This window comes from Hippoglossus hippoglossus, chromosome 4 (assembly GCF_009819705.1).
Source record: "Hippoglossus hippoglossus isolate fHipHip1 chromosome 4, fHipHip1.pri, whole genome shotgun sequence".
NCBI lineage: Eukaryota > Metazoa > Chordata > Actinopteri > Pleuronectiformes > Pleuronectidae > Hippoglossus > Hippoglossus hippoglossus.
The window spans coordinates 7959358-7975085 of NC_047154.1; the positions used below are offsets into that span (position 1 = coordinate 7959358).

The 15728-nt window shown below is 42.6% G+C and overlaps 1 protein-coding gene across 13 annotated transcripts in view; it reads right to left on the reverse strand.

Moving 5' to 3' along the window:
* Positions 1 to 15728, reverse strand: part of dab1a (DAB adaptor protein 1a) — a 239200-nt gene that overhangs the window by 26957 nt on the left and 196515 nt on the right. For all 13 annotated transcript variants that reach the window (XM_034583815.1, XM_034583814.1, XM_034583813.1 and 10 more), the window contains one exon: positions 1661 to 1800. In XM_034583815.1, coding sequence (XP_034439706.1) covers positions 1661 to 1800 — 140 coding nt within the window. The remainder of the gene's footprint in view (positions 1 to 1660; positions 1801 to 15728) is intronic.

Below are 15728 nucleotides of genomic sequence, written 5' to 3' on the forward strand. Positions count from 1 at the left end.
GCAGACAAGGAGTGTACAGTGAAAAAGTTAAATCACAACTCTTTATGAGCACCTCATTTGAATTCACAGAAGGCATCATGACATACTGATCTTAAGTAAGTGTGTCTGAGGGTGGAGTTTTCCCTTAACGTGCATTATACGTGAGGCACAAAAGAAGAAGCGAGAGGAGCGAGGTTTCAGAGAATGGAGGGAGTTGGGCTACGAGAGGGAGGAGCAGTACGAGAGAGGAGGTGGAGAGATCAGAGAAAAGGAGTTGATGGATTTCCTGTCTGAATAAATGAGGAGGAGGGGAGCTGTTTGATCAATGAGCCGTCTATCCTCTCCATACCCTTCCAGGCCTCGGCTTCATAGAGTTTTCACTACACATAAACAAAACATAAATGTAATTTCCTCAATTCAAATATATTCCGACATAAATTATAAATGTATCTGGCTGTATTTGGACCTCATGTGTTACATGACAATTAATAATGAATAAGAAAGGTACGTTTATTGGAAAATAAAGCGAAATCTAGGCTCTGTGTAAAGTTTTGACTGTTTATTTTAGTGAAATTATTTACATATGTGTTCTCCATATACATGCTGCAGTAAAATATTTCACAAAACCAGCTTGCGCATTAGGGATTTTATTGATGAATGAATTTAAAAATGTCCTGTTTGTCCTCACCTTTATCCGCCCCCATCTCTCTCACCTATCATCCAAATTATTCCCTGCCTATGTACCTTCTCTCCTCTGCTAACTGCCCCATCTGTCTACCTCTCCCTCTAATTCTTTTTGTCCTTGCAAATGAGACATTTACCCCGAACCCCTCTCATCCATATGGCTAACCTCCGTACTCCCCCCCCCCCTTGCTGATCATCGTCGTCTTCCCTATAAAATACAACGTCCTTATTTTTATTTTATCTATCATTTTTATTTTACACCTCTACTCTGGCAATTTGCATAGTAAAACTGCAACTAACTATACATGCACGCACACATACACAAAAACACAGTTGTGCTGTGATGTACAAAACATGCATATTTAAAACTTGAACTTAAATATGCATGTTGTTGAACTACTTGTGGACCGCTGTGTTGGCTGTTGATGGGGCTTTTGTGGGTCATGTTAAATTATTAATCCTCCAGATTTAGTCATGGCTCACTACGAACATGCACAGATGCATGTTAGTAGGGTTGGGTATTGTTTGGGGGTACAGAGTTGTACACCAAATTGTTTTCAAACATCTGCTGCATGTCCCTGTGTCTGAATCCTTTCACATGAATTACACCGACACTTTCAACCATTTACCTTTAGGCATTTTGTTGTTGTGTCGACTTGAGTTTGAAGTGGTTACTAGCTAACTGTAGGCTAACGTTACGCACCGCCAGAGCCGTTTAGAGTGTGTTGCCACCAGTTAAGTGTAATATTAACTAGACACGTGCTGAGATGTTAATGTTGCCTGTAAGCAGGGTAACCATTTCGGTACAGAGCACAGGCAACGTAATGAGGCATCGAAATCTGCGTTATGAGTCGGTCTGATCGGTACTGGCCTTGATGGAAGCGGTGCCTGATTAACACCAGGTTTCAGTATCGAACCCTAGGTGTTAGTAGGGAGTCAGTTCTTAATTGAAGACCCATCAACAGAGACAGAAGAGAAGAGGAGAAATGTTCCTTACCTTGAGCTTCATCATGGAGTCCTGGCAGAGTTTGTCTCCACGGGCCGCCGTGACTTCGTCCAGGCCGATGAGCTTGGCCTTGTAGCGGACGCCATCGCCCTTAAAACGTCTGATGAGAGCCGCCTCACTGCGATCCTGCCCTGCAGACACACACAGAGACACACACTCTGTAGTCTACAGTCCATCTTCCAGTCAAGGACCTCCATCTACCTCAGACTTAGGCTATTACCTCAGAATCATCAATCACACAGACCACAGAACAGCCCAACGGTAATCTGACAAAAAATACAACCGTACAACAGGTCACAGCTTCTGATGTTGATATTATTGTGCAACTATGTCAGATTGGAGCGGTAAACTGTGGTGTCATACGGACGACACTGGTCAATACATTCAGATGCTTAAATCAATGAAGTTTGGAAGGACTAGAGCTGCAACGGCTCTCCAACTCCTTTCTTGTGCAAAATAATAGCATTTTGCTCTTATCTCCCCCATCTCCCACAGTCCTCCCCCTCTCTCCTCACCCTTCATTGTGTGGTGGATTGTTGGTATTGTGCTCATGCATTAGAGAGTGCCGGCGACGGTGTGCGCATGTTGACCTTGCTCTTGTCCAGGAAGTCTCAATGTTATCTCCTGATGTGACTACAACACTCATCTTCACAGACAACACAAAGCCGAGGAAGAGAATGGCCACTTGTGAGGTTCGACTCACTTTCTCTTCATCGTGCTCTCTCCATCGTTCTCTCATTCTGTCTCTTTCTCTGTCCTGCAGTGCGCAAACATTTCATCATCAAATATTGTATAGAGGGAACATTCATGCCTTTGTGTGTCTCTGCACTTTGTTTCTCAGTGTGTATGCACGAGTGGAAGACTGCAAGAGCGATAGTGAGAGGGAGAAGCATAATGATAATGCAGCATATTCAGATAATATATTGAGGCATTAGTTCTGTACTCTATAACAGCGTGACTCTTGGAAGGTCATAGTCTGAGTGATGGAATGGTCCCACTCCTCCCCTGCTCGTTCTTTCACACTCCCTCCATTCACAGAGTCCCCACAGCACTGCGGTGTAGTAGAAATGAGCTCTTTAACCACAGGCGAGAGCATCGTTTTATATGAGGCTATTGAATCATCTCTCTGTCCAACACTAATCTCCCACCTCCCTCTGCTTTGTCTGCTGGCCCACACAAACATTCCCATTTGTAAATATGCATTTGTATCACCTGAATGAAGTCCATTTTTTAACTGGAACAGTTGGACAATGTTTAAGGGTATTTAAGGCAAAAAAAAAAAGCCTCATTATCGGAGAATTAACTGTGTATCATGCCACACATTGTGAAATCCACACACACACGCACACCAATATGGTGCGGATGATCTTGTTCCTTTGAATCAACACACACACACACACACACACACACACACACACACACACACACACACACACACACACACACACACACACACACACACACACACACACACACACACACACACACACACTCAGTGTCGCTGCTTTGAGTAAACCGACGACATGTATACGTCAGAGTCTTCAGAGACAAACGAGCTGAGGAACATCTGTCTTTATTTCGGAGGGAGTAAGAGAGAGAACAGCGGTGCAGCGCTCTCTCTATTGTGTCACGTCTCATTTTAGATGAGATGAGAGCTAGTGATCAAACCACCAGAGGACTGTTCTGTTCAATGCACAGACGACATTTAAAGACATTTAAATATTGCCTTCATTAAACCTGAAACAAGCGTGCACCATGCAACAGTCAACAGCTATAAAGACCCCCCCCCACACACATCTCTTCCCACTGCTTCAATAACATGAAGTGTGCCACGGCGGCTGTGTATAAAGGATCATACTCATATTTCATTCACATGCAAACAACAGCTGTCTGTCAGGAGACACAGTGTCTGTAAATCTCTTTGACTGCCAGTGGAAAATCAAGCAGGAGACTTTAATGTCATACAGTAAACTCGATGAAGACACTTTTATGTGAAGCCGACAACAAACATTTAAGAGTTCTCTTGTAAACAAAGTTTTGTTGAGCAAAGTCAAGTTTTTCTATATTTTAAGCTATGAATTGTTTATAGCTACGATTATCTGCTGATGGACGGAACAGCGTGAAACAGGTGGCAGGATGTGAACTACCTATTATTCCAACAATCTGCAACAGTCCCCATGTCCAGGGACAAATGGAACAGTTATGTTTGATTTAACTGTGCAGCACAAACATGGATTAAATGTTTGAGGGGATCAGCTTGACAAAAAAATTTTTTTTTTTAATATTCTGACTTTGTACACATTCATTCTTTTATAAATGTTATATAGTCTGCTGTGCAGCGCTTCATTTGTGTGTGTATGTCCGTACTTTATGTTAATGTGTGAGTGTTAAATAACGCTGAAGGTGTCCTACTGCTTTTGTCTCACTGGCACAGTGGTTTTCATTTGAGTCTGACATTTAAGACCTGCTCCCTCCATCTGCATCCATCACCATTACTGCTGCTATACTTAGCACAGCGAGGAGGAGAACACAGAGTGCAGGGGAAGTCGAGAAAGGCCAAGAGGAGACGAAAGGGAGAGAAAGGTGGAGGGGTCCAGAGTGACTTCTCCTCTTGAGTGGTTTATATTACTACCTTTTGGGGACATGTTCCATGAAAGACCTCCCTGTGTGTGTGTCAGCAGGGGAAGCATTCAGTGCGCTGTAATTAAATGTCTGCTATTGCTGTGACCCCACTGAGCCTCAAACACAACTAATGAAAGAATCTCCCATTTCATCTGTCATGGCTGCTCGCACGCACGCACGCACACACGCGCACGCACACACACACACACACAAGCTTCATGCTTTTCTTTATAACGCTCTCACAGAAACACAACCATCCACACCCGCATGTTCACGCATGTCCCACCTACCAACACTAATGAAAGAATCTACTGGTGCATCTTTCGTGGTTGCATCAAAGGTGAACACACAGCAAACACAAACAATCTCTTTTTTACACATATTCTTATTTAGATTCTGCACAGACTAATGTGTACAAACACACAACACAAAGAGTTGTAAAGCTTGAATTCTGCTTTCTATACCGTTAAGCAGTTACTACCTTACAACTCGTTTATGTGTGTGTGTTGTGTGTATACGTGTGTGATAGTACTTGGTATGCAGGGGTGGTTCGACTGTCTGTCTGAAGCAACAAGCAGAGAGGGAGGGAAGGACATAAAGCGAAGAGCGGAGGCTAGAAAGGAGGAATAGAATGTGATGGATGGATGAATGAGCGAGGTCTCCATTGGATAAATGTCACTCAGGATTAGAACATTATGACAGGCAGAAAACCGGAGTCCTACTCGTACACACACACATCCACAGGTGATAGATGGCAGGTGACTGCTGGTACAGTATGTATAACCCTTCAGGGAAGCCCTGAGCATCGCCCCCGGCAACTGTAACCTTCTGCCTCCCACGTGCCCCCTCCATCACTCTCTCTCTACCAGCTGGTTCCCCTTATAACCTCGTCTCCTACACGATATCACCACCCCTTCTTTACCTCTGCATGACTCTGGTTTACATTTGGATTACATACATAGGATTTATTTTCTACTTCACCTTTTCCTTTTCTCTCTTACAAACGTGTGGGACACTGGCTGTAATGGAATGTTCCAGTTTACTTTATCACCTCTGCCAAGGAGGCTAAGATTTCACCTGTTTGTTAGCAGGATTATTCAAAAACTACTAAATGGATTAGCACGAAACTTGGAGTTAAAATGATGGAATAATAATTATAATCTACATCAGATCCAGGATTTTGTATTCTTTCTTTAACAGTGCGAGATATATATTTTCAGAGAATAATTCATGGATCTAGATCTTGATTGTCTTGATGTACTGAACGTAAATGTGCTTTCATAAGGGTGTCACAGCAAATAACTAGATTAGATAGGACCTGATATGTAGGAAAAGCCCAAACGACAAAAATAACACCCAGGTTCTATGAAGATGGATTTTCCATTTTAATCATAATCAATCCTGTTGATTTGTCCGTCTTCTTCCCTCTCAAAGGTTCTGAACAAGAACTTTTTGCCAACCATTTTATATATGTCTCCGGGATTAGAACAGCTAGTTCAGTGCTGGTTCTAAACCTGCCTGTCTGGAATGGTCTGTTTGCTTGGTCTGTGGTGATGCTGGTTGCAGCTATTCTTCTGAAACTGTAAAAGTGACCCACAGTAATTGAACCGAGGAAAGTAAAGACTGCTGCTGGACTCAGTCCACAGAACCCTGAAGCTGCTCCACCGCTGCTGCACAAAGAGCTGGTCACCTGTTTATTCAAAGTTCAGGAGAATCCGTGGTCATTGGCGGTCAATAGATAGATTAACTCATACAGTTATCGTATAACTAATATTAAACTTGTGCTGCTTTTTGATGGATTTACATACTAATATGTCCTTACACAAAATGAATGAGCTGCTGAAGTATCCAGGTGATCATCAATGATGCATTCAAGCACATGCTGAACATCCAGGCTGTAGATTGAAGTCAGGTGCAGGGGGTTTGAAGTGTAAGGCAATAATGTTTACCGTCAGTCTAGTCCACTAATTTCATTAGACATAATAGAATAAAAGTGGAATCGTGGCTTTGGTTTCATTTCTGATTCGTGACAGGAAGTTGTAGACCTGATATGTGTATGCCTCAGAAATTATGTTAGTGGAACAACCGCTGATGCGACTCTCAACAGCAGTGCCTCTGTGTTCACTCATCTGTTTCGTTTCAGCAGACCTGTGGTGTGTGCAGAGGCTGGTATAAAGTGTGGAGCTTGTTTCACTGTGCTCCAGATGAAGCAGCACCCAGAGGCTCTTAACTACAGCTGGGATGGTTCCCAACAAACACTCAACAGCACATGAGGGAACCCGCCAGTTACTCTCCAATTAATCCTGCTACTAAACCGCGCTGCCGAATGTTTATTCGTGAATGTGAACGTGTCGGGTTGTTTCTGTGTTTTCTGTACCTATCAGAGACACGTTCGGACGAAGCACTCACTCATACTCACTCTCTCACAGACTCTTTTAAACCCACAAACAGCATGTGCCAACAAAACAACAAGTTTTCCCTTCAGCTCCATGTTTAATTCTGGCAGATTGATTTGGCACACAAGAGCTTTCACTTGACTGAGGATGCGCACATGCTACAAATACATAAGCATCGTTGCTGAAGTGAATTGCCGGATGTCAGATGAGATGATAAAGTACCGTTGCCACTCATCAAATAAATGATGATAAGTGCTGGGCCTCTGCTGATGTGCGCTTTTTCTATCTTATTTGCAACATGACTGCTCTTGTGTTTATGAAACCAAGATGCTTCTTCTGAGCTCTAAGTCTGCCACTAAATTATGCTAAGGTTACACAGAAAATTATACTGTGCCTGTAGTTTTTGATATCATTTTTCTGCTTAATCATTATGACTAATTTGGCATTTATCTGAGAAAAAGCTGTGTGACTCAATGTCTTGAAACAAGGCTTTAGAGTTGAACTAAGTGAATTGAGACTTTGGGCAAATCTGAAGTAGCTTGAGTGCTGTTATTTTCTGTCTCTGTCTCTGTCCTCTGTCTGCATCTCCATTACATTCTCCCATTACCCCAGTTCCACCACCCAATGACCTGGATGTCGGTCACAGCTGTGTATGCATTAAAGCATGTGTGTGTGTGTGTGTGTGTGGAAACATCCACACTCTTTGACAAGGTCGCTTTGGAAAAGCAGACAGAAAATCCTTGACCTAAATGGTGACAGTTGGAGAAGACAGACACCTCTGAGGACACCTCTGAGGTGTAATGTTAAAGGAGACATAAAATGCCTTTTCAGGTTTTCCTTCCTCTAGTTATATGTTATTTGTTTTTTGTGAATATAAAAGTTCTGCAATGTGTAAAAGCCCACAGTCAGCAGTAAAGGGAGCTCCTCTCCCCCACAGAAAACACTGCTGCTGAAGCTCTCGTCAGTAGTCCGGCCAGTGTCATGACGTCAGGTGCCTTCATGATGCCCTACATTTGCATAATATACACCTAGCAGCTTGTCTGGCACGGGACGCAATAGCAGAGACTGACATTTCCTACACGCAATGGAAGCTGTTGACCAATCACAACAGAGTAGGCCAGCTGGCCAACCAGACCAGGGCTTTATCGGGAGAGAGGAGCAAAAGCCAAGCATTTCAGACTGAGGATGAAAAGAGGAGCCGCAGCAATGGACAAAATGAGGAAAGTGAAGTGTTTTCTGAACACTGCAGCATGTAAACCTTTTCAAGGAATAACACAAATTGAAGTTACGAAGCAGAATATGATCAAAATGGTAATAGTGGTCTCACACTGAACTGCAGTCCAGTAGACTTGTAGTTAAATATTCCTGAACTCAGTCAACATCCACTAAAATGTATCTTTGAATGTGTAAAACTAATTGTTATTAATCAGAGTTTTGATGAAATAAATATCCACTATTATGGGGGGGGGGGGGGGGGGGGGGGGGTGTTCTAATCTGTATTCAAGAGCGTGGTCTTTCAGTTTGAGAGCAGGACTTTCACCTTCAGATTTTGTAATGCCCTCGCTTGAAACATCATCACAATACCTGGCATCCTATCGGTTGGCAAATTTTGACGGACGCACAAAAAATTGGAAAGCAGCAGAAAGAATCTAAGAGCACAGGAGCAGATGTTTCTCATTGGCACAAAAGCAGCGTGAACGCAAGAAGAACTGAATCAGGGTTTATGTAAGTGCAGGGTTTTGAGTGAGAGCATTACAAAATATGAATGTTAAAGTCCTGCTCTCAAACTGAAAGACCACACTCTTGAATAAAGATTGGAAAAAACATGTGTTCAATGAAAATAAATTGAAAAATTTGTCTCGAGATCTCTGAGGTGTCATCAGCCTTCAACAGCCTGTTTCAATCGTAAAATCTAGTAAATATGAAGGCATTTATAAAATATCCTTTTGTCAAGCTTGAAAATATTGAGTTGTTATTTTCTAACTACATCTCTAATATCTACCAGACCATTTTTAGTGTACTGTAACAGAGCCATTGCCGAGGGGCCTGGACGGGTTGTGTGCTTGTTATTTTTTCAGTGTGTTAATCTTTGTATTTAGCCACAAACCCACTGGTGATCTTCATGCGCACTTAGTGGAATTTGAACTTGAGGGGATGCTTGTGAATGCAAAGTGCAAACAGCACAACCTCTCTGCTCTGTGCCTGTTACTTGTCAGCATTGTTGCATTTACAGTGGCAAAGTTGTTATCACAGCGTGTCCTGGGTTTATTATTTTCACCAGAGCGAGATGTACAGGCCGCTCTGCAAAAAGCACCCAGCTGATATGAGCAAAGTGAAATGTGCTGTTTGTACATCACCGTGATGGTCAAGAGTTAAGTCTTAATGGAACTTTGATGATGTGGACATCAGTGCTCCTGTTTACATGTGTGGGTATGAATCTCATCTAACACACACGCATGTTGGGAAATAAGATGCTTTTATCATCTCCTCGACTCTTCTCATTTTTCTATGTTCTCCTTATTTAACAACAATAGCTCAGCTAGCATTAGGCTGTTCTCCTGTCCTCAATCCTGTTGACTCTCCATTATTCTCTCTCTTAGTCCTCTTCAGCATCCCTCTGTCTATCCAGGACTCATTGTGGTAAAGCTTGTTTCTCGCCCTGCCTTTAATTACATGGTAATTGGTCTCACTAACAAGGGGAATGTTTAAGTGTGTGTGTGTGCAACTGTGTGTTTTCTGGGCTCTGACAGGACATCAGAGAGTGGGCTGTGTAAACAAGCCACTAGCATCCTGTCATGCTACACTAAAGTAGTACCCCTCATGGACTGTCACACACACACACACACACACACACACACACACACACACACACACACACACACACACACACACACACACACACACACACACACACACACACACACACACACACACACACACACACACACAATCTTATTAAGGGCACTCATTGGCAAAATGCATTCCCTAGCCCCTTACCCTAACCTTAACTACCACAACTAAATGCCTAACCCTAACCCTTAACCTAACCCAAACCTATTTCTAACCCTAACCCTAAAACCAAGTCTTAACCCCCAAACAGTGCATTAAAGGGGGGGTCACAAAGTGAGGACCGGCCAAAAGGTCCTCACTTTCCCACAATGTCCTCACTCCGTAGGTTGTAGGCTCAAACTGGTCCTCACAAGAGAGCTGTACACGAGCGCACATCATAGCGTGCCTTTTCAAACCCTCAAAGACACGTCTGACCGAAAAGTGTCAAACGCATTTGTTTCCTAAATCCTGTCTGTGTGAACAGGAGGAGTACTGGTGTGTGCTGATGTTTGCACGTCCATGCAAATATGTGACAGTCAAACACAAGAGGGCCATCTTTCAACGCATAAGGAAGCACAGGTAACTCCTCAAAACACAGCAGTCCACCTTTCATGCCAAGGCGAGTTTGCCAGAACAAAGCCTTCATCTCTGCTAAAATATGGAGCCACTTGATGTTGTTGTCCCCCCCTCTATCTCTCTGCGTCTCATCTTGCGTAATGAACCCTCTCCCTTGTTTCACTCAGCTAGGGTCCTGGAAGAGAGGGATGGAAGACTGAAGATATCATACAGCATGGAAATGAAAGAGAAACTCTGCCATCTGCCAGAGTCTCTTTTTGTCTCCAAGGCTCTCTTATCTCCTCACTGTGTACATACCATCATCACTTCCACATCCACAGTCCAACTGAAATCAAATCACTTATTTTTCTCTGTTAGCAGCAGACACGTCTCTGTTTAATAAATTAAATGTCCTGTAGTTTCTCAGAAAAATATATAATACACTTTTTATGTTATATTTAACACTGTTTGGCCTATAACTTAAAAAAAAATATAAAGGTTAGAGCACAGAAAGGAAACATGGGAGGAGAGGGAGGGATGTGCTCTCTAAAGAAAGAATATCACAGCATTAAGTGGAGGCCACTGAAGTCATATGCTATGGGTCTTAATCAACAGGTGCCCCACAGTTAATATTTGTTATGACAGCAGCCAGTATGCCAGAATACTGGTGCATGTCTACAAAGGCAGATCATATTTTGCATAAAGCCAATCAAATAATACAATTTAAGACTGTATTTGCATTCAGCTGTCATAGTCTCACAGTGAAACTGACTGACAGAGAAAGAAAGAGCCACAGACACAACCCACATTATTGTATTACACCCTTATCTGCATTGCTACATATCTTTGTGCATTACCACCACCTGTGGATCAGTGGGATAGAGGGAAGGGGGAGTGACGGAGACAAACAAAAAGAGGATGTGTTAAAAAAAAAGTCACCAAAACTCTTTCAAATGTATTAATTAATACATTTCAATTGTATATAGGTATGTGCTTGTGCTTTCATACATTTCCTGTATTTTAGCATTTTGATAAATCTCTGATCCCATGCTGTAACCTTGACCTTTGACAAATTTGAAAAAAATAAATAGATAATGCAGGTACTGACTCTAACCCCAACCAACATGCAGAGTTTAATCCAAATTAGATTAAATTATGAGATTGGATTCAAATAGCCTGAGTTATTGCTGTGACAGACTGCTACTGATTACAATACAATCGCCCCCTATTGCGTAGCATGGGCGTCATTACAAGAGAATGATTGAACTTCAGTTTACCTTTCAAAGACAAATATTGCTTGATTTATTTTGTTTATTATTGTCATCATTACTACAACAGTTGTAGTGCTGATGTGTCTCAGAACAACTCTGTGTAGACCGTTCAGTCTGTGTGTTGTGAGGAAACTGAAATAGAAAAACAGCAGCCTGTCAACATCTAACAAATAAGAGATGCCGCTTCAATGCACAGTCCTTCAACCAGCACTGCAGGGTGAGAGTATAGGCCTCTATTACAACCTGTAGGTGACATTGGGACATTTTGCTTTTGTGCAAATTACAAGCAGGGAGCAAACTGTTGCTATGGAGACTGTAGTTAGTGATGTGGTGGGCAAAGCCACACCAACTAGTGTGGAGGAGAGGACTAAGCTGAACATACTGAGAGGATCACAGAGTACACTGGCTACTGCAGCTGCCACACACACAAGCAAATAAAAGAAAGGCTTTCACAGATATATATTTCCCTCTCTGAGTCAGGCGTTTTGAATGCTAATTCAGCGTGGTCATATTTGAAAGCTTGGATGATGCTTTTTGAACACTAAGAAGTAGGGGCAGAGGAGTGTGTCGGATGTGGGTTTGCGCCAAGGAATGAGATATGCGGGGATGGGATTGATCACCGCTCGCCACCCTCACCTTATAGTGCTGCAGAAAGTGGATGGATAAATAGGTAGGCACAAAAGTAGCAGAGACTGGTGAAAGGGAAGACAGCAATGATGGATGTCACTAATTTTACAGAAATAAACTGATGGGAGCGAAGGGCAACAGAGAGCAGAATGGACAGAAAGGAGGCAGTTATCTCTAAATATAGTTTTAATGCTGACTGAAAGGCCCTGTTTGGAAAGTGTGTGTCACTATCTGCTTCTCAGTGTCATTTTTGTCTTCTGCTCCCCAATCCACTATTGGCTTTCACTGACAGCCACAACAACAGACAGCCAATTCAATTCAATCTCTGTCTGATTGGAGGGAACAGATCTGATTACCTCTCATAGACAGCACACACACACAGACAGACACACACTCACACACACACACACACCCACAAAATACTGTTGTTTGTGCCCCAAGATTCCCCAGGGAAAGATATCAGAGTAAATGGCTGCTGTGATTGTGCCAGATAGACTGGATGTGTGCATAATATCCACACGAAGAAGATAATGTGTTTGCTAATCACACACCAGAGACGAGGAAACACACACCCACACGTATCCACCCATATCAACACACACTCTCACTCTCTCTCTCTCTCTCTCTCACACACACACACACACACACAAAGGCTAACAGCTGCACAGCTATAACCCTTAACCACTCTTTTCATGCCGCTGGCTGCCAGCTCCACTGTAGAAACACCCTCCCACACATCCTCCGCCAAATCCCATTGAGGGAGAGTTGTCAGTTGTGATGACAGTTGTCTGAGTGTGTTGACAGCAGCAGAAGTTATTGGAACTTGTAATAATATAGTGTCACATCATGAGCGACAGACAGGCATCCGTGAACGGTTGATTTGAACATTTAATGATGTTGCGAGTACAATCCTGCGAATACAAAAAGAAAAAGAAAACTATTTCAGTTTGTCTGAGGCAAACGATGAATTCTAAACCACAAAAGCTGTTTACGAGCAGGGTTGCAGAAGTGAGGATCATCCAAATGATCTGCATGATCACTGGTTAACTGCCAAATACAAGCTTGCAAATCACAGTCGCACTTTACCAACATTTTTAGCCTCATATACGCATTCACAACCCTGATATTGTCCATACATGCTGTAACAACAATGCAGGCGCAGTGCCAGATCCACAGAGATATGCTAAAGTCAGCACAGTTTATTCACCAAGTGGGATTTCACTATTATGAACTGCTTTTTGTTGAGCTTATGTCAGAATGGAGAGGCTGAACGTCTCACTGCATCATCTGAGAATAAACACTGTAAACAATCAGTTTGTTCTGTTACACAACTGATCTAAATTAAAACACTACAATGAAAATCCACTGTCTCACAGCCTGAGATAGCACAACAATCCATCTGTCCAGTTTTGACAAGTAAACTATACATCCTCTGTAGGGAAGCAACAGCAGAGCATATGTTCATAAAGCATGAGGTAATTACATTAAATGCACTACTTTACATTGGACCGTCAGACTGATTTTCTTGCACAGCGAAAGCAGAGATGTGATTCTAAGATTCCCCAGAGTCAGGCATCCATGCTTCATCATACTTCATTAGGAAGGTAGGCGTTGAGATGAAAAAGTTTTTAAGTGGAGACAAAACTGTCTGCAGCCGCTGGGCTCTTCACAAATGTCAGATTGGCTCAGTGTTGTAATTAGACATCCACAGTAAAGTGTTTGTACTGGCAGAGTGTCATCTCCATGCTTTATTGATGATAAAGATTATCAAACTGTGCTTTCTTTTAAAAAACTAGCACTTGTACAAGTTAACAAGTGTGCACTCAGGACATCTTTCTGGAATCAACAGCCCCACAGAAACGAGAGAAAGTCTAAATAGATGGTTCCCAACCTGGGGATCGGGTTCTCTCAAGAGTTTTAATATATGCTCAACTATGGGTTTTTTCCTACATGTATTCAAAAGTGTGGTCTTTCAGTATGAGAGCAGGATTTATTGATTTCACGCTCAGATTTTCAAACGCTCTCACTCAAAATCCTGCGCTCACACTGAAACACACCCTGCATGTGTTCAGATTTCCTGCACTGCAGCTTCAGCGCTTGTCGTCACGCTCACGCTGCGTCTGTGTGCATGACAAAGGTCAGCTCTTGGATTTCATTCATCATCACGACACCTAGCATTCTATTGGTTGGGGAATTTGGACAGATTTTATAGAAGCGGATATGTCAGGTGGTCACAGAATTGACGTGAGTGTGAGGAGAGGAGCTGAAGCTGGGGCGCAGGAAATCTAAGCACAAGCAGGGTGAATTTCAGTGTGAGTGCAGGGTTTCAAGTGAGAGCATTTCAAAATTAGAACATGAAATCAAGAAGTCCTGCTGTCAAACTGAAAGACCACGCTCTTGAATAATCATAGGAAAAAACATATTGAACAAACTGCACAATGATTAAGAAGATAGGAAAATAGTGAGAACATATTTCTGCTACACATAATTGTTTCATTTTTTACCTCAAACTGGTCAAAATGGATCAAATCCTTGGTTGAACCACCTACATTGACATTGTTAGCACTGTAATCTAATGGAAAATTAGGATTTGCAGGTACATGAGTAGAGGATGTGGATGGAGAAGGAGGGAGGGTGGAGAGAGAGCGAATCAGAGAGGGATAGAGAGGTGAAGAGATGTAATCTTTGTGGCTTTATTGAGGATTAATAAAGACTACTATACTTCAAGAATTGAGCCTGACCAAAGAGGAATGACTAATTTATTGTCAGAGGAAGCAGGAAGCCGCAGTTATTCAGCTGAGGTCAGTTAAATGCTAAAAGTCAAAGGTTATCTCTACCTTGTCATGGTAATTCAATAAAAACCTTGTGGTAGAGAAAAAAGGTGCTCTTAAAAAATGACCTCTGAGCTCACAGACGAATCATAATTGTACGGACAAGAAAAAGACCTGCCCTCTGCACTGAGACCTGCAGCAACAACATGATGCATGGAGCCAGGAACACTACATGTGTGATTAATGTGTGACACACGGCAGTCCCATACTCTTTTTATTGCAGTGTTCTTCACAGAGGAGTAAAACAAAGGCCTGAGATTAAACAGCTCTCCTTCACATTGACTCATTAGTCTCTCTTATTCCCTCTCTCTCATCGTGATCAGTCTCTCCTCTGCGTCTCATTCATCTGGGCCAAGGTCGTATGAGTCAAAGCAGTGGGAGGAGGAAGAGGATGAGGAAGAATGAGAGACTATCCTGCTGAGATTCTCACATCAGCAATGGCGGTAAGCTATTAGGTGGATCTTTTTTTTCATTCAAATGCAGCAACTCCAAAGAGACCGAAAGCAGGGGGGCTGGAAAGGAACGGAAACGTGTGTATGTGCCGTACATACATGAAGGTTTCAGGTCAAACACATGAAGCACTAAACAAGAGCCTTATCAAAGTTTTCTATTCTCAGAGCACACTCATTGCTTGTGTTTGGTGTATGATTGCATTAGACTTTCATCACCCTGCTGTGTGTGTGTGTGTGTGTGTGTGTGTGTGTGTGTGTGTGTGTGTGTGTGTGTGTGTGTCTGCGTGTGAAATGACCCAGATCAGAAGAGACATGACTACTGTGTGTGAGTAGAGCTTGATGAGTCTGTAGTTTTACAAATTCTACATGCCATTATTTCTTAAAAAGGAGTTGCAGGTAGGCACGAGGTGTGGGTGAGTGAGTGTGTGTTCAAGAGAGTCAGAGACAGAAAAGAGAGAGGGATGGAGGGATGGAGA